Source organism: Tinamus guttatus, unplaced genomic scaffold (assembly GCF_059628265.1).
Source record: "Tinamus guttatus ecotype Peru unplaced genomic scaffold, ASM5962826v1 Tinamus_guttatus_pri_ptg001331l, whole genome shotgun sequence".
NCBI lineage: Eukaryota > Metazoa > Chordata > Aves > Tinamiformes > Tinamidae > Tinamus > Tinamus guttatus.
In genome coordinates, this window is record NW_028289865.1 from 1 (window position 1) to 19,373 (window position 19,373).

At 65.4% G+C, this 19,373-nt stretch overlaps 2 protein-coding genes across 2 annotated transcripts; one reads left to right on the forward strand and one right to left on the reverse strand.

The window, feature by feature from the left end:
• Positions 1-386: 386 nt before the first annotated feature.
• On the forward strand, positions 387-10,736 carry LOC148590452 (transferrin receptor protein 2-like; the record flags this gene model as incomplete). Its single annotated transcript, XM_088539032.1, has 8 exons — positions 387-545; positions 1,169-1,307; positions 2,001-2,114; positions 2,525-2,607; positions 2,691-2,755; positions 3,869-3,953; positions 10,588-10,683; positions 10,731-10,736. Coding segments are annotated over 8 exons (747 nt in total), but the record flags the coding sequence as incomplete, so codon positions are not given.
• A 1,825-nt stretch (positions 10,737-12,561) lies between these two features.
• Positions 12,562-18,885, reverse strand: LOC148590453 (ephrin type-B receptor 3-like). Its single transcript, XM_088539033.1, has 4 exons — positions 18,730-18,885; positions 15,565-15,714; positions 13,349-13,533; positions 12,562-12,655 (listed from the first exon to the last, which is right to left on the reverse strand). Exons 1-4 carry the CDS (start codon positions 18,883-18,885, stop codon positions 12,562-12,564), a joined length of 585 nt encoding a protein of 194 aa, XP_088395159.1.
• Between the last annotated feature and the right edge of the window lie 488 nt (positions 18,886-19,373).

Consider the following 19,373-nt stretch of genomic DNA (forward strand, 5'->3'; position numbering starts at 1 on the left):
CTATTTTGCCACTGGGTTATCATGGGTTGTCGTGGTGTCTATTTTACCATTGGCTTATATGGTTTGACGTGATGGCTACCTTGCTCCTGGGTTATATGGGTTGACATGCTGTCTATTTTGGTCATTGGGGTTATATGGTTGACGTGATGGCTACTTTACCATTGGGTTATATGTGGTTGACGTGGTGGCTCCTTTGCCATTGGTGTTACATGGGCTGACCTAATGGCTATTTTACCATTCGGTTATATGGGTTGACGTGATGGCTACTTTGCCATTGGGTTGCATGGGTTGACGTGGTGGCCGCGTTGCCGGGGCGGGCACCGCAGCACTTCCTAGGGGGACAGGAGCGCCGTGACGTCACGCCGACGTCACGCTGACGTCACCAGGTGCAGCAGGGCGCGGGGGACCCCTACAGCCCCGGCTTCCTGGCGTCGGGGGAGGGGCCGCGGCCCCTCGGGCGCCCCCCGGGGCTGCCCCGGATCCCGGTGCTGCCCCTGAGCGCCCGGACGGCCGGGCAGCTGCTCAGGTACCCCCGGACGCCGGGGGCCCCTCCCGGACGCCTGGGCCCCTTTCCCGGTTTCCTGGGCCCTTCCCGGACTCCTGGCCCTTCCCGTTTTCCTGGGCCCCTTCCCAGTTTCCTGGGCCCCTTTCCCGGACGCCTGGGCCCTTCCCGGACGCCTGGGCCCTTCCCGGACTCCTGGGCCCCTCCCCGGACGCCTGGGCCCTTCCCGGACTCCTGGGCCCTTCCCGGACGCCTGGGCCCTTCCCGGACGCCTGGGGCCCCTTCCCGGACGCCGGGGCCCCTCCCGGACTCTGGGCCCCTTCCCGGACACCTGGGCCCCTTCCCGGACTCCTGGGCCCCTTCCCGGACACCTGGGCCCCTTCCCGGATTCCTGGGCCCCTCCCGGACGCCTGGGCCCTTCCCGGACGCCTGGGCCCCTTCCCGATTTCCTGGGCCCCTTCCCGGACTCCTGGGCCCTTCCCGGACGCCGGGGCCCTTTCCCAGATTCTGAGCCCCTTTCCCGGACACCTGGGCCCATCCTGGACACCTGGGCCCCTTCCCGGATTCCTGGGCCCTTCCCAGTTTCCTGGCCCCTTCCTGGTTTCCTGGCCCCTTCCCGGACTCCTGGGCCCCTCCCGGACGCCTGGGCCCCTCCCTGCCCCCCAGGGCGCTGGCGGCTCCCGGACGCCTGGGCCCCTTTCCCGGCCCGCGGTGGCTCCGGCTGCGGCTCCGCGTCGCCGTCCGCGACGTCCCCCGGTCACCGTCACCAACGTGTTCGGGAGCCTCCCGGGGCGCCTGGAGCCCGGTGGGGGCGGGGCCAAGGGGGCGGGGCCAAGGAGGGGGGCGGGGCCAAGGGGGCGGGGCCAAGGGGGCGGGGTCTGGGACTCAGATGGGAGCTACACTGGGCGGGGCCAAGGGGGGCCGGGGCCAGGGGGCGGTGCCAGGGGGGCGGGGCCAAGGGGGCGGGGCCAAGGGGGCGGGGTCTGGGACTCAGACGGGAGCTACACTGGGGCGGGGCTAATGGGGGCGGGGCCAAGGGGGCGGGGGCCGGGGCCATGGGCGGGGCTAATGGGGTGGGAGCAAAGTGGGTGGGGAAGGGGGTGGGGCCATGGGCGGGGGCTTTCAGGGCGGGGCTAAAGGGGACTGGGCCTTGGGGGGGGCGGGGCCTCGGGGGAGCTACGCTGGGGCGGGGCTAATGTGGGGGTGGGGCTAACCCGGAGGGCGGGGTTAAGCCGGGGGCAGGGCTAAAATAGGGGCGGGTCTAGCGCGGGAGGGCGGGGCTAGTCCTGTGGGCGGGGCGAAGGTGGGGGCTGCCAAAGTGGGCGGGGTTATTGTAGGGGCGGGGCTAAGGTGTGATGCTGGGGGCAGGGCTACAACCCGGGGTGGGGCTTCGTGCCGGGGGGCGGGGCTAATGCCAAAGGGAGGGGCTGGGGTTGCTCATGGGCGGGGCTTGCGCCATGGGGGGGGCGGGGCCCCGCCTGACCCCGCCCCCTCGCAGACCTGTACGTCATGGTGGGGGCGCAACGGGATTCGCTGACGCCGCCGGGGTCAGGGGTCGGCACCGCCCTCCTGCTGGAGCTGGGCCGGGCGCTGGCGGCCATGGTGGCCGACGGTGAGGGGCGGGGCCAAGGGGGCGGGGCCAAGGGGGCGGGGCCAAGGGGGTGTGGTCAAGGGGGGCGGGGCTGAAGGGTGGGGGGTTGATTGGGGGGTCTGGGCCCTTCCCGGACGCCTGGGCCCTTCCCAGACTCCTGGGCCCTTTCCCGGACGCCTGGGCCCTTTCCCGGACGCCTGGGCCCTTCCCGGACGCCTGGGCCCCTTTCCCGGACGCCTGGGCCCCTTCCCGGACTCCTGGGCCCTTTCCTGGACGCCTGGGCCCTTCCCGGACGCCTGGGCCCCTTCCCGGACGCCTGGGCCCTTTCCTGGACGCCTGGGCCCTTCCCGGACGCCTGGGCCCCTTCCCGGACGCCTGGGCCCCTCCCGGACGCCTGGGCCCTTTCCCGGACGCCTGGGCCCTTCCCGCAGGGCTCCAGCTCCGCCGCTCGCTCCTCTTCGCCAGTTGGGACGCGGGCGACTACGGCCACGTGGGGGCCACCGAGTGGCTGGAGGTGACACCGTGGGGGGGGTGACAGGGGACACCCGGACGCCTGGGCCCCCTCGTCACCCCCCCCCCCCCCAACCCCGTTCCCAGGGGTTCCCGGGGCAGCTGCACCGCAAAGTCGTCGCCTACATCAGCCTGGACCGGGGCGGTGCTGGGTGGGTGACGCCCGGACGCCTGGGCCCCCATGGTGGCCGTGGGGCTGGGGGTGCCCGGACGCCTGGGCCCCCGTGGTGGCCGTGGGGCTGCCTGGACGCCTGGGCCCCTGCAGTGGCTGTGGGGCTGGAGGGTTCCCGGATGCCTGGGCCCCTGCGGTGGCCGTGGGGCTGGAGGGTTCCCAGACGCCTGGGCCCCTGCGGTGGCCGTGGGGCTGGAGGGTTCCCGGACGCCTGGGCCCCCGCAGTGGCCGTGGGGCTGCCCGGATGCCTGGGCCCCCGCGGTGGCCGTGGGGCTGGGGGGGTTCCCGGACGCCTGGGCCCCTGTGGTGGCCGTGGGGCTGCCCGGACGCCTGGGCCCCCGCGGTGGCCATGGGGCTGGAGGGTTCCCGGACGCCTGGGCCCCCGCGGTGGCCGTGGGGCTGCCCGGACGCCTGGGCCCCTGCGGTGGCCGTGGGGCTGAGGGGGGTTCCCGGACGCCTGGGCCCCCGCGGTGGCCGTGGGGCTGCCCGGACGCCTGGGCCCTTTCCCAATCGGTGCCCCATGGCCATAGGGGACGACCGCCTGGTGGCCAAGACCAGCCCCACGTTGGTGCCCCTCATCGGCCGCGTCCTGAGCCAGGTGGGGCCGCCCGGACGCCGGGGCCCCTCCGGTGGGACTGGGGGGTCCCCGGACGCCTGGGCCCCTTTGGGGGGTGCCCGGACGCCTGGGCCCCTCCGGTGGGACTGGGGGGTCCCCGGACGCCTGGGCCCCTTTAGGGGGTGCCCGGACGCCGGGGCCCCCTCGGCTCAGCCCTGGGGTCCCCCCCCCAGGTTGACAGCCCCAATGAGAGCGGGAGGAGCCTCTTGGAGCAGCTGACGCGGCCGGGGCGGCCCTGGGAGAGCGACGTGTGAGCCCGGACGCCTGGGCCCCTTTGGGGGGTCCCGGGACGCCTGGGCCCTTTGGGGGGTGCCCAGACACCTGGGACCCTTTGGGGTCACCCGGACGCCTGGGCCCTTTGGGGGGTCACCCGGACGCCTGGGCCCCTTTGGGGGGTCCCCGAACGCCTGGGCCCTTTGGGGTGTCCCCGGACGCCTGGGCCCCTCGGGGTCACCCGGACGCCTGGGCCCTCCCCAGGATCCGGCCCCTGACCCCCGACAGCGGCGCCTTCCCCTTCACGGCGGCCGCCGGGATCCCGGCAGTGGAGATCTTCTTCACCGAGGTGACAGGGCCACCGCGTCCCCGTGTCCCCAATGTCCCCATTGTCCCCTATACCTCCCAATACCCCCCTATATCCCCCAGTCCCCTATGTCCCCAATGTCCCCTAAATCCCCCCTGTACCCCCCCATATCAACCAATGTCCCCAATGTCCCCTATGTCCCCAATGTCCCAAATACCCCCTATACCCCCCATTGTCCCCAATGTCCCCATGTCCCCATTGTCCCCATTGTCCCCAATGTCCCCTATACTCCCCCTATACCCCCCATACCCCCCAATACCCCCCATTGTCCCCAATGTCCCCAATGTCCCCTATACCCCCCCATGTCCCCATTGTCCCCATTGTCCCCAATGTCCCCATTGTCCCCAATGTCCCCTATACCCCCCAATGTCCCCATTGTCCCCAATGTCCCCTATATCCCCCCATACCCCCCCGCATCCCCCCATGTCCCCATTGTCCCCATTGTCCCCAATGTCCCCATTGTCCCCAATGTCCCCTATACCCCCCAATGTCCCCATTGTCCCCAATGTCCCCTATATCCCCCCATACCCCCCCGCATCCCCCCATGTCCCCATTGTCCCCAATGTCCTCAATGTCCCCAATGTCCCCTATACCCCCCAATAACCCCCATTGTCCCCATTGTCCCCTATACCCCCCTACACCCCCCTATACCCCCCAATACCCCCCATTGTCCCCAATGTCCCCTATATCCCCCCATATCCCCCCATGTCCCCATTGTCCCCATTGTCCCCATTGTCCCCAATGTCCCCTATACCCCCCTACACCCCCCTATACCCCCCAATACCCCCCATTGTCCCCATTGTCCCCATTGTCCCCAATGTCCCCTATACCCCCCCTATACCCCCCAATACCCCCCTATACCCCCCATTGTCCCCAATGTCCCCTATACCCCCCTACACCCCCCTATACCCCCAATAACCCCCATTGTCCCCATTGTCCCCTATACCCCCCTACACCCCCCTGTGTCCCCAATGTCCCCTATATCCCCCCATTGTCCCCATTGTCCCCATTGTCCCAACACCCCCCTCCTCTCTCTCTCTCCCCCCCGCAGGCGGCCGCAGGCCCCGCCCCCCCGCGCGTGACGTCACTGCGGGGGCGGCTCCGGGGGCGGCTCCCGGCGGCCGGGGCCGCCCTGGGGGGGGTCGCGGGGCTCGTGGCGCTGCGGGGGGGGCAGGAGCCCCTCCCCCCCTGGACCCCCACGGGCCCCCCCGGAGCCTCCTGGGGCCGCTGGGGGGGCTGGCGGGGGCGGGGGGGGTGAGCGAGGGGGGACAATGGGGACATTGGGGGGACATTGGGGGGACATTGGGGACAATGGGGACAATAGGGACAATGGGGACAATGGGGTCAATGGGGGTATTGGGGACAATGGGGGGAATGGGGACATTGGGGACATTGGGGGGACATGGGGGGTATTGGGGACAATGGGGACAATGGGGACATTGGGGACATTGGGGTCAATGGGGACATTGGGGACATTGGGGGGACAGTGGGGTCAATGGGGACATTGGGGGCAATGGGGGTAATGGGGGTAATGGGGACATTGGGGACAATGGCGTCAAAGGGACATTGGGGTATTGGGGACATTGGGGTCGATGGGGACATTGGGGTCAATGGGGGTAATGAGATCAACGGGGACATTGGGGGGACATTGGGGACAATGGGGACATTGGGATAATGGGGTCAATGGGGACATTGGGGGGGCAGGAGCCCCTCCCCGCCCTGGACCCCCACGGGCCCCCCCGGAGCCTCCTGGGACCCCTGGGGGGGCTGGCGGGGGCGGGGGGGGTGAGCGAGGGGGGGGACATTGGGGACAATGGGGACAATGGGGTCAATGGGGTCAATGGGGTCAATGGGGACATTGGGGGTATTGGGGTCAATGGGGACATTGGGGGGACATTGGGGACATTGGGGACATTGGGGTCAATGGGGTCAATGGGGGACATTGGGGACAATGGGGTCAATGGGGGTATTGGGGTCAATGGGGGTATTGGGGATATTGGGGACAATGGGGGACATGGGGGGTATTGGGGACATTGGGGTCAATGGGGACATTGGGGACAATGGGGGGGGTCGCAGGAGCCCCTCCCCCCCCTGGACCCCCACGGGCCCCCCCGGAGCCTCCTGGGACCCCTGGGGGGGCTGGCGGGGGCGGGGGGGGTGAGCGAGGGGGGGGACATTGGGGACAATGGGGACAATGGGGTCAATGGGGTCAATGGGGTCAATGGGGACATTGGGGGTATTGGGGTCAATGGGGACATTGGGGGGACATTGGGGACATTGGGGACATTGGGGTCAATGGGGTCAATGGGGGGACATTGGGGACAATGGGGTCAATGGGGGTATTGGGGTCAATGGGGGTATTGGGGATATTGGGGACAATGGGGGACATGGGGGGTATTGGGGACATTGGGGTCAATGGGGACATTGGGGACAATGGGGGGGGTCGCAGGAGCCCCTCCCCCCCCTGGACCCCCACGGGCCCCCCCGGAGCCTCCTGGGACCCCTGGGGGGGCTGGCGGGGGCGGGGGGGGTGAGCGAGGGGGGGGACAATGGGGGGACATTGGGGACATTGGGGTCAATGGGGACATTGGGGACATTGGGGGGACATTGGGGACATTGGGGGGGATGGGGACAATGGGGACAATGGGGTCAATCGGGACATTGGGGACAATGGGGACAACAGGGGTATTGGGGACATTGGGGACATTGGGGGTGTTGGGGACAATGGGGACAATGGGGGGACATTGGGGACACTGGGGGCAATGGGAGGGCATTGGGGGGACATTGGGGACAATGTGGGGGGGGGGTTGTGGGGCTCCTGCTGCTGTGTCCCCATGTCCCCAGGGTGTCCCTAGGGTGTCCCCATGTCCCCCCATGTCCCCATTTCCCCACATTGTCCCCATGTCCCCCCATTGTCCCCATGTCCCCATGTCCCCCTGGTGTCCCCATGTCCCCCCGGTGTCCCCATTGTCCCCATTGTCCCCAGGGTGTCACCGCTGTCCCCCTGTCCCTGCTGTTCTCGGCCCGGGGGGACCTGTCCCGGGTGTCCCCATGTCCCCATGTCCCTGGGATGTCCCCATGTCCCCAATGTCCCCCCATTGGCCCCATGTCCCCGGGTGTCCCCTTGTCCCTATTGTTCTCGGCCCGTGGTGACCTGTCCCACGCTGCCACCCGATGTCCCCATGTCCCTATGGTGTCCCCATGTCCCCATGTCCCCATGATGTCCCCATTGTCCCCATGTCCCATGTCCCCCCATTGTCCCCATGTCCCCCCGGTGTCCCCATTGTCCCCATTGTCCCCAGGGTGTCCCCCTGTCCCTATTGTTCTCTGCCCATGGTGACCTGTCCCGCGCTGCCACCCGGTGTCCCCATTGTCCCCATTGTCCCCAGGGTGTCCCCATGTCCCCCCGGTGTCCCCATGTCCCCCTGGTGTCCCCATTGTCCCCATTGTCCCCATTGTCCCCAGGGTGTCCCCCTGTCCCTATTGTTCTCTGCCCGTGGTGACCTGTCCCGCGCTGCCACCCGGTGTCCCCATGTCCCCATGTCCCTGGGATGTCCCCATTGTCCCCAGGGTGTCCCCATTGTCCCCATGTCCCCCCGGTGTCCCCATTGTCCCCATTGTCCCCAGGGTGTCCCCTTGTCCCTATTGTTCTCTGCCCGTGGTGACCTGTCCCGCGCTGCCACCCGGTGTCCCCATTGTCCCCATGTCCCCATGATGTCCCCATGTCCCCCTGGTGTCCCCATGTCCCCATGTCCCTGGGATGTCCCCATGTCCCCATGTCCCCCCGGTGTCCCCATGTCCCCCCATTGTCCCCAGGGTGTCCCCCTGTCCCTATTGTTCTCCGCCCGTGGTGACCTGTCCCGCGCTGCCACCCGGTGTCCCCATGTCCCCATGTCCCTGGGATGTCCCCATGTCCCCATGTCCCCCCGGTGTCCCCATTGTCCCCATTGTCCCCAGGGTGTCCCCCTGTCCCTATTGTTCTCTGCCCGTGGTGACCTGTCCCGCGCTGCCACCCGGCTCCGTCGGGAGGTGACCGAGAGCGGCGGCCACCAGGGGCTGTTGGGGACCCTGCGGGAGCGCGTCATGGCCGTGAGAGATGTCCCCAATGTCCCCAATGTCACCAATGTCCCCAATGTCACCTGTGTGTCAGCTGTGTGTCACCTGTGTGTCACCAATGTGTCACCAATGTCACCTGTGTGTCCCCAATGTCACCTATGTGTCACCAATGTGTCACCAATGTGTCCCCAATGTGTCACCAATGTCACCTGTGTGTCACCAATGTGTCCCCAATGTCACCTATGTGTCCCCAGTGTCACCTATGTGTCCCCAATGTGTCACCAATGTCACCTATGTGTCCCCAATGTCACCTGTGTGTCACCTGTGTGTCACCAATGTGTCCCCAATGTCACCTGTGTGTCCCCAATGTGTCACCAATGTCACCTATGTGTCACCAATGTGTCACCAATGTGTCCCCAGTGTCACCAATGTGTCCCCAATGTCACCTATGTGTCCCCAGTGTCACCAATGTGTCACCAATGTCACCTATGTCACCTGTGTGTCACCAATGTGTCCCCAATGTCACCTATGTGTCCCCAATGTGTCACCTATGTGTCCCCAATGTGTCACCCATGTCCCCAATGTGTCCCCAATGTCACCTATGTGTCCCCAATGTGTCACCAATGTCACCTATGTGTCCCCAATGTCACCTGTGTGTCACCAATGTGTCCCCAATGTGTCACCTATGTGTCCCCAATGTGTCACCAATGTCCCCAATGTCACCTGTGTGTCACCAATGTGTCACCAATGTGTCCCCAATGTGTCACCAATGTCACCTATGTCACCTGTGTGTCACCAATGTGTCCCCAATGTCACCTATGTGTCCCCAGTGTCACCTATGTGTCACCTATGTGTCACCAATGTGTCACCAATGTCCCCATGTCACCTGTGTGTCACCAATGTGTCCCTAATGTCACCTATGTGTCACCTGTGTCACCTGTGTGTCCCCAATGTGTCCCCAATGTCACCTGTGTGTCACCTATGTGTCACCTATGTGTCACCAATGTGTCCCCAATGTGTCCCTAATGTCACCTGTGTGTCACCAATGTGTCACCAATGTCACCTATGTGTCCCCAATGTCACCTGTGTGTCACCTATGTGTCACCAATGTCACCTGTGTGTCCCCAATGTCACCTATGTGTCCCCAATGTCACCTGTGTGTCACCAATGTGTCCCCAATGTGTCACCTATGTGTCCCCAATGTCACCTATGTGTCACCAATGTCACCTATGTGTCACCAATGTGTCCCCAATGTGTCATCTATGTGTCCCCAATGTGTCACCCATGTCCCCAATGTGTCACCAATGTCCCCAATGTCACCTATGTGTCCCCAATGTCACCTGTGTGTCACCAATGTGTCCCTAGTGTCCCCAATGTGTCCCCAATGTGTCCCCAATGTCACCTATGTGTCCCCAGTGTCACCTATGTGTCACCTATGTGTCCCCAATGTCACCTATGTGTCCCCAATGTCCCCAATGTCACCTATGTGTCCCCAATGTCACCTGTGTGTCCCCAATGTGTCCCCAATGTGTCCCCAATGTCACCTATGTGTCCCTAGTGTCCCCAATGTGTCCCCAATGTGTCCCCAATGTCACCTATGTGTCCCCAGTGTCACCTATGTGTCACCTATGTGTCCCCAATGTCACCTATGTGTCACCAATGTCACCTATGTGTCACCAATGTGTCCCCAATGTGTCATCTATGTGTCCCCAATGTGTCACCCATGTCCCCAATGTGTCACCAATGTCCCCAATGTCACCTGTGTGTCACCTATGTGTCACCAATGTCACCTGTGTGTCACCAATGCGTCCCCAATGTGTCACCTATGTGTCCCCAATGTGTCACCAATGTCACCTATGTCACCTGTGTGTCACCAATGTGTCCCCAGTGTCACCAATGTGTCACCAATGTCACCTGTGTGTCACCAATGTGTCCCCAATGTGTCCCCAATGTCCCCAGTGTCACCAATGTGTCACCAATGTCACCTGGCCCCAATGTCCCCAATGTCACCTATGTCACCTGTCCCCATGTCCCCAATGTCCCCAATGTGCCCGTGTCCCCATGGCCCCAATGTCCCCAGTGTCCCCAATGTCACCTATGTGTCACCAATGTCACCAATGTCACCTGTCCCCATGTCCCCTGTCCCCAATGTCACCTGTCCCCATGTCCCCAATGTCCCCATGTCCCCAATGTGTCACCAATGTCCCCAATGTCCCCATGTCCCCCCAATGTCCCCATGTCCCCATTGTCCCCCACATCCCCCATGTCCCCAATGTCCCCATGTCCCCCCAATGTCCCAATGTCCCCCACATCCCCCATGTCCCCAATGTCCCCCCAATGTCCCCCCATTGTCCCCAATGTCCCCATTGTCCCCAATGTCCCCCCGATGTCCCCATGTCCCCATTGTCCCCAATGTCCCCCACATCCCCCATGTCCCCAATGTCCCCATGCCCCCAATGTCCCCCCAATGTCCCCATTGTCCCCATTGTCCCCCACATCCCCCATGTCCCCAATGTCCCCCATGTCCCCCCAATGTCCCCATTGTCCCCATTGTCCCCAGGCCGAGTCGTCCCTCCTGTCCCCCTTCGTGTCCCCTCTGGTCACCCCCTTCCGCCACGTCCTGCTGGGCCGGGGGGGCCACACGGTGGCCGCGCTGGCCCTGTCCCTGCGCCACCCCCCGCCGGGTGACACCGATGACGTCAGCGGTGACGTCACCGCGATGACGTCACTGCGGGTGGCCCTGCTGGCCCGGACCCTGCAGGGGGCGGCCCGGGCCCTGGCGGGGACCCCCGAGGACCTCGCGGGGCCACCGGACGGTGACAACGGGGACACCGGTGACAACGGTGACACCGGTGACAATGGTGACACCGGTGACAACGGTGACGCTCGTGGTGACGGTGACAACGAGGGTGACGCCGAAAGTGACAGCGGTGACACCAAAAGTGACAGCGGTGACAGCAAAAGTGACAACGGTGACAACGATGGTGACACCGGTGACGATGACGGTGACACCGGTGGTCACGGTGACACTGATGGTGACGGTGACAACGAGGGTGACACCAAAAGTGACAACAGTGACACCAAAAGTGACAACGATGGTGACAACGGTGATGATGACGGTGTTACCGGTGGTCACGGTGACACTGATGGTGACGGTGACACCAAGGGTGGCAACGGTGACAACGACGGTGACACCAAGGGTGGCAACGGTGACAATGATGGTGACACCGGTGGTCATGGTGACGGTGACACCAAGGGTGACACCAGAAGTGACAACGGTGACAACGACGGTGACACCGAGGGTGACACTGATGGTCGCGGTGACACTGATGGTGACAAGAAGGGTGACACCAAAAGTGACAACGATGGTGACACTGATGGTCGCGGTGACACTGATGGTGACGGTGACAACAAGGGTCACACCGAAGGTGGCAACGGTGACACCAAAAGTGACAACGGTGACAACGACGGTGGCACCGAGGGTGACACTGACGGTCATGGTGACGGTCACGGTGACAACGGCCACGGTGGCACCGTCACCCCCAGCAAGTGCCCCCCCCGGCCCGGGGACGCCTGGGCCCTTGGGGACACCTGGGTCCCCCTGGAGGACAATGGGGACAACGGGGACAATGGGGACAATGGGGACAACGAGTGGGACGGGGCCGCCCCCCCCGGGGGCCTCTGGGTCTTCCCTGGGGACACCGGGACCGGCCCCTCCCCCCCGCCGGGGCCCCCCCGGACGCCGGGGCCCCCTTGAGGACCCCCCCCCCCCCCCCGGACGCCTGGGCCCTTTCCCGGATTCCCGGGTCCTTCCCGGAATCCCGGATCCTTCCCGGATTCCCAGGCCCTTTCCCGGATTCCCGGGTCCTTTCCGGACTCCTGGGCCCTTTCCCGGATTCCCGGGTCCTTCCCAGATTCCCGGATCCTTCCCGGACGCCTGGGCCCCTCCTCCCCCCCCCCCCCCCCCAATAAACCACTCCCCCCTCCTCAATTTGGCGCCTTTTTTTTTTGCCCCCTGGCCCCGCCCCCTGCGCTCCCATTGGCCGCTCCCGCCCCCTCATTTGCATAAGATCCCAGGGAAGGAGGAGCCGCCGCTTTTAATTGGCTGCCAATGAGGGGAGGCCACGCCCCCCCCGCGCGAGGCCACGCCCCCTTGAGACCCCGCCCTTGCGCCCCCCCCACGTGGTCTGATGAGCAAAAGGGGGCGGAGTCAAGGGCTGTGACGTCATCGCTTCCCACGGGAGGGGGGGGATCCGAGCTTGGTGACATCATCAGAGAGCCCCGCCCACTTTCTCCCCGCGTTGTGATGTCATCAGGGCGATGATGTCACCCCAGCAGGGGGACAGCGGCCATATTGGCAGAGCGGCCATATTGGTTAGGCGGCCATATTGGTTAGGCGGCCATATTGGTGGGGCGGCCATCTTGGTGGGGCGGCCATCTTGGTTAGGCGGCCATCTTGGGCAGCCATCTTGCAATGGCTCCCCGTCGGCCATCTTGGTCCTGATGCGTGCGGCGGCCATCTTGGGGGCGGGGCTCAGAAGGAGGTGCCCGCCATGGTGGGCGGGGCCAAGGTGCCGTCCGCCATCTTGATGGGGGGCGGGGCCTCCTCCTCCTCATGCAGCAGGTCCCTGTTGGGGGGGGGGAGGGGCGTCATTGTCACCCCATGGGGTCCCCATGGCCCTGGATGCCCCAACCCCCAACCAGTCCCTGGGGGGCAGGGAAGGGCCCAGGCGTCCGGGAAGGGGCCCAGGAATCCAGGAAAGGGCCCAGGCGTCCGGGACACCCCAAAGGGGCCCAGGAATCCGGGAAAAGGGCCCAGGTGTCCGGGAAAGGGGTCCAGGAATCCAGGAAGGGCCCAGGCGTCCGGGAAAGGGGTCCAGGCGTCCGGGACACCCCAAAGGGGCCCAGGAGTCCGGGAAAGGGCCCAGGAATCCGGGAAGGGGCCCAGGCGTCCAGGAAGGGGCCCAGGCGTCCGGGAAAGGGCCCAGGAGTCCAGGAAGGGGCCCAGGAATCCAGGAAAGGGCCCAGGCGTCCGGGAAGGGCCCAGGCGTCCGGGACACCCCAAAGGGGCCCAGGAATCCAGGAAAGGGCCCAGGTGTCCGGGAAGGGCCCAGGCGTCCGGGAAGGGGCCCAGGCGTCCGGGAAGGGGTCCAGGAATCCAGGAAAGGGCCCAGGTGTCCGGGAAGGGCCCAGGCGTCCGGGAAGGGGCCCAGGCGTCCGGGAAGGGGCCCAGGAATCCAGGGAGGGCCCAGGTGTCCGGGTGGGTGGATAGAGGGGCCCAGGCGTCCGGGAGGGGCCCAGGCGTCCGGCCCCGCTCCTACCCCCCCTCCGGCGCCCTCAGGGCCCCCGGGCTCCGCAGCAGCCGGTCGAGGGCGGCGACGATGGCGGCGAAGGGGGGTCGGGCCCCCCGGCGGCGCCGCCAGCACCGGAGCATGAGGCCGTGCAGGGCGGCCGGGCAGCCCCGCGGCCGCGGCAGCCGGAACCCGCCCTCCACGGCGACCAACACCTGGACGGGGCGGGGGCGTCAGGCGGACGGGAACAGCCGCGCGGAGGGCGGAGCGCGCGGAGGGGCCCAGGCGTCCGGGGAACCCCCCCCTCTATCCCCTTGGGTTGTTCCCAATGGGGCCCAGGCATCCGGGAACCCCCCAAAGGGGCCCAGGCGTCCGGGAGAAGCTCCAAAGAGGCCCAGGCGTCCGGGGACCCCCCCCCTGTATCCCAGGGACCCCCCCCATATCCCAGTGTCTGGAAGTGGCTCCGGAGGGGCCCAGGCATCCGGGAACCCCCCTAAGGGGCCCAGGCGTCCGGGGAACCCCCTGTATCCCGGTGTCCGGGGAGGCTCCAGAGGGGCCCAGGCGTCCGGGGAACCGCCCCCTCTATCCCCTTGGGTTGTTTCCAATGGGGCCCAGGCGTCCGGGGACCCCCCCATATCCCAGTGTCCAGGGAGGCTCCGAAGGGGCCCAGGCGTCCGGGGAACCCCCTGTATCCCGGGGACCCCCCATATCCCAGTGTCTGGAAATGGCTCCGGAGGGGCCCAGGCGTCCGGGGAACCCTCCTCTATCCCCTTGGGTTGTTCCCAATGGGCCCAGGCGTCCGGGAACCCCCCAAAGGGGCCCAGGCGTCCGGGGACCCCCCCCATATCCCAGTGTCTGGAAGTGGCTCCGGAGGGGCCCAGGCGTCCGGGGAAGCCCCTGTATCCCCTTGGGTTGTTCCCAGAGGGGCCCAGGCGTCCGGGAACCTCCCTAAGGGGCCCCGGTGTCCGGGGACCCCCCATATCCCGGTGTCTGGAAGTGGCTCCGGAGGGGCCCAGGCGTCCGGGGAAGCCCCTGTATCCCCTTGGGTTGTTCCCAGAGGGGCCCAGGCGTCCGGGAACCTCCCTAAGGGGCCCCGGTGTCCGGGGACCCCCCATATCCCGGTGTCTGGAAGTGGCTCCGGAGGGGCCCAGGCGTCCGGGGAACCCTCCCCTCTATCCCCTTGGGTTGTTCCCAAAAGGGGCCCAGGCGTCCGGGAACCCCCCTAAGGGGCCCAGGCGTCCGGGGACCCCCCCCTGTATCCCAGGGACCCCCCCATATCCCAGTGTCTGGAAGTGGCTCCGGAGGGGCCCAGGCGTCCGGGGAACCCCCCCCCCATCCCCTTGGGTTGTTCCCAATGGGGCCCAGGCGTCCGGGGACCCCCCAAAGGGGCCCAGGCATCCGGGGGAACCCCCCTATATCCCGGTGTCCGGGTGTCCGGGGACCCCCATATCCCGGTGTCCGGGACCCCTGTATCCCATTATCCTGGTGTCTGAGTGTCCCGGTGTCCGGGTGTCTGGAGACCCCTGTATCCTCGTATCCCAGTGTCCGGGTGTCCGGGGACCCCCCCCCCCGCATCCCGGTGTCTGGGTATCCTGGTATCTCCGTATCCCGGTGTCCTGGTGTCCCGGTGTCCAGGCCCGCCCGTATCCCAGTATCCCAGTGTCTGGGTATCCCGGTATCCGAGTGTCCGGGGACCCCCCCTATCCCGGTATCCCAGTGTCCGGGTATCCCGGTGTCCAGGTGTCCGGGTCCCCCTGTATCCCAGTGTCCCAGTATCCCGGTGTCCGATATTCTGGTATCCCAGTATCCGGGTATCCCGGTGTCCGGGTGTCCCAGTATCTGGGTGTCTGGGTGTCCGGGCCCCCCCATATCCCAGTGTCCCGGTATCCCGGTATCCCAGTATCTTGGTGTCCGGGTGTCTGGAGAGCCCCCTATCCCGGTATCCCGGTGTCCGGGTGTCCCAGTGTCCGGGCCCCCCCTGTATCCCGGTATCCCGGTATCCCGGTGTCCGATATTCCGATATCCCGGTATCCCGGTATCTGGGTATCCCGGTATCCCGGTGTCCGGGTGTCCGATATTCCGGTGTCCCGGTATCCGGGTATCCCGGTGTCCGGGTGTCCGATATTCCGATATTCCGATATTCCGATATCCCGGTATCCGGGTATCCCGGTATCCTGGTGTCCCGGTATCCCGGTATCCGGGTATCCCGGTATTCCTGGTATTCCCGGTATTCCGGCGTCGCTCACCTCCTCGTTGCTCATGTCCCAGTACGGCCGCTGTCCGAACGTCGTCACTTCCCACATGACGATCCCGAAGCTCCAGGCGTCGCTGGCGGACGAGAACTGCCGGAACGCGATGGCTTCCGGAGCGGTCCAACGGAGCGGGATCCGCTCACCCTGGAATGGGAATGTGGGAAAAGGGCCGGGAATCCCGGAACTGCCGGAGCGCGATGGCTTCCGGAGCCGTCCAGCGGAGCGGGATCCGCTCACCCTGGAATGGGAAAACCGGGAAAGGGAATGTGGGAAAAGGGCCGGGAATCCCGGAACTGCCGGAACGCGATGGCTTCCGGAGCGGTCCAGCGGAGCGGGATCCGCTCCCCCTGGAATGGGAATGTGGGAAAAGGGAGCGGGAATGTGGGAAAAGGGCCGGGAATCCGGGAAAGGGAGCGGGAATGTGGGAAAAGGGAGCGGGAATCCGGGAACTGCCGGAACGCGATGGCTTCCGGAGCCGTCCAACGGAGCGGGATCCGCTCACCCTGGAGCGGGAATGTGGGAAAGGGAGCGGGAATGTGGGAAAAGGGCCGGGAATCTGGGAAAAGGGCCGGGAATCTGGGAACTGCCGGAACGCGATGGCTTCCGGAGCCGTCCAGCGGAGCGGGATGCGCTCACCCTGGAATGGGAATGTGGGAAAGGGAATGTGGGAAAAGGGCCGGGAATCCGAGAAGGGCTCGGGAATCCGGGAAAAGGGCCGGGAATCTGGGAAAAGGGAGCGGGAATGTGGGAAAAGGGCCGGGAATGTGGGAACTGCCAGAGCGCGATGGCTTCCGGAGCCGTCCAGTGGAGCGGGATCCGCTCACCCTGGAACGGGAATGTGGGAAAAGGGCCGGGAATGTGGGAAAAGGGCCGGGAATCCGGGAAAGGGAGCGGGAATGTGGGAAAAGGGCCCGGGAATCCCAGAACTGCCGGAACGCGATGGCTTCCGGAGCCGTCCAACGGAGCGGGATCCGCTCACCCTGGAGCGGGAAAACCGGGAAAGGGAGCGGGAATGTGGGAAAAGGGCTGGGAATGTGGGAAAAGGGCTGGGAATGTGGGAAAAGGGCCAGGAATCCGGGAAAGGGAGCGGGAATGTGGGAAAAGGGCCGGGAATCCGGGAACTGCCCGAGCGCGATGGCTTCCGGAGCCGTCCAACGGAGCGGGATCCGCTCCCCCTGGAATGGGAATGTGGGAAAGGGAATGTGGGAAAAGGGAGCGGGAATCCGAGAAGGGCTCGGGAATCCGGGAAAGGGAGCGGGAATGTGGGAAAAGGGCCGGGAATCCGGGAACTGCCGGAGCGCGATGGCTTCCGGAGCGGTCCAGCGGAGCGGGATGCGCTCACCCTGGAATGGGAATGTGGGAAAGGGAATGTGGGAAAAGGGAGCGGGAATGTGGGAAAAGGGAATGTGGGAAAAGGGAGCGGGAATCCCAGAACTGCCGGAACGCGATGGCTTCCGGAGCTGTCCAGCGGAGCGGGATCCGCTCACCCTGGAATGGGAAAACCGGGAAAGGGAGCGGGAATGTGGGAAAAGGGAGCGGGAATGTGGGAAAAGGGCCGGGAATGTGGGAAAAGGGCTCGGGAATCTGGGAAAAGGGCTGGGAATCCGGGAAAAGGGCTCAGGAATCTGGGAAAGGGCCCGGGAATCTGGGAAAGGGCTCGGGAATCTGGGAAAAGGGCCTGGAATCCGGGAAGGGCTCGGGAAGCCGGGAAAAGGGCTCAGGAATCTGGGAAAAGGACCCGGGAATCCAGGAAAAGGGCCTGGGTGTCCGGGAAGGGCTTGGGAATCTGGGAAGGACCTGGGAATCTGGGAAAGGGCTTGGGAATCTGGGAAAGGGCCTGGGTGTCTGGGAAGGGCTTGGGAATATGGGAAAAGGACCCGGGAATCCGGGAAAAGGACCCAGGAATCCGGGAAGGGCCCAGGAATCTGGGAAAGGGCCCGGGTGTCCGGGAAGGGCCCTGGACTCTTGGAAGGATTTCCCAGGTTTCCCAGGAAATTTTCCAGGTTTCCCAGGAACTCCCCCTTTTCCCAGGATTCCCCGTTTCCTGGAATGCCCTGTTTCCCAGAACACCCCTTTTCCCGGGAATTCCCGGGAATTCCCACCATGCAGGACGTGTAGGTGGGGTCGGCCCCGTCCCAGCCCCAGGAATTCCCCCATTTCCCGGAATCCCCCATTTCCCAGAATTCCCATTTCCCGGAATTCCCACTTTTCCCGGGAATTCCCGGGAATTCCCACCATGCAGGACGTGTAGGTGGGGTCAGCCCCGTCCCGGCCCCAGGAATTCCCCCATTTCCTGGGAATTCCCCCATTTCCCGGAATTCCCCCATTTCCCGGAATTCCCCATTTCCCAGAATTCCCATTTCCCAGAATTCCCGCTTTTCCCGGGAATTCCCACCATGCAGGACGTGTAGGTGGGGTCGGCCCCGTCCCGGCCCCAGGAATCCCCCCATTTCCGGGAATTCCCCCTTTTCCCGGAATTCCCCCTTTTCCCGGAATCCCCCCATTTCCCGGGAATTCCCCCATTTCCCAGGAATTCCCCCATTTCCCGGAATCCCCCATTTCCCAGAATTCCCCCATTTCCCGGAATTCCCCCATTTCCCAGAAATTCCCCATTTCCCAGGAATTCCCCCTTTTCCCGGGATCCCCCTTTTCCCGGGAATTCCCGGGAATTCCCACCATGCAGGACGTGTAGGTGGGGTCGGCCCTGTCCCGGCCCCAGGAATCCCCCCATTTCCCGGAATTCCCCCATTTCCCGGAATTCCCCCATTTCCCGGGATCCCCCATTTCCCAGAATTCCCATTTCCCGGAATTCCCGCTTTTCCCGGGAATTCCCACCATGCAGGACGTGTAGGTGGGGTCGGCCCCGTCCCGGCCCCAGGAATCCCCCCATTTCCCGGAATTCCCCCTTTTCCCGGAAATTCCCCCATTTCCCGGAATCCCCCATTTCCCAGAATTCCCCCTTTTCCCGGGAATTCCCGGGAATTCCCACCATGCAGGACATGTAGGTCAGGTCGGCCCTGTCCCAGCCCCAGGAATTCCCCCATTTCCCGGAATCCCCCATTTCCCGGAATTTCCCCATTTCCCAGGAATTCCCCATTTCCCAGCATCCCGCATTTCCCGGAATTCCCCCTTTTCCCGGGAATTCCCGGGAATTCCCACCATGCAGGACGTGTAGGTGGGGTCGGCCCCGTCCCGGCCCCGCAGCCTCCGGGATAACCCAAAATCGGCCACTTTGCAGAGGAGCCGGGAGCCGACCAGGATGTTCCGGGCGGCCAAATCCCGGTGCACGAAGCCGGTGTCGGACAAATAGCCCATCCCGGCGGCGATCCCGCGGAGCATCCGCGTCAGCTGGAGCGGGGACAGGCGGCCGGGAAGGCCCTGGGGGCGGAGCCTCGTGTTAGGGGCGGGGTTTATTGATGTGGGCGGGGTTTGGTGCAGCCCATCCCGGCCATGATCCCGCGGAGCATCCGGGTCAGCTGGAGCGGGGACAGGCGGCCGGGAATGCCCTGGGGGCGGAGCTTCGTGTTAGGGGGCGGGGTTTGACCCTGGGGGGCGGGGTTTATTGATGGGGGCGGGGTTTGGGGTAGCCCATCCCGGCCATGATCCCGCGGAGCATCCGGGTGAGCTGGAGGGGGGACAGGCGGCCGGGAAGGCCCTGGGGGCGGAGCTTGGGGTTAGGGGGCGGGGTTTGGGGATGGGGCGGGGTTTGGTGTTAGGGGCGGGGTTTGGTGCTAGGGGGCGGGGTTTGGTGTAGCCCATCCCGGCCATGATCCCACGGAGCATCCGCGTCAGCTGGAGCGGGG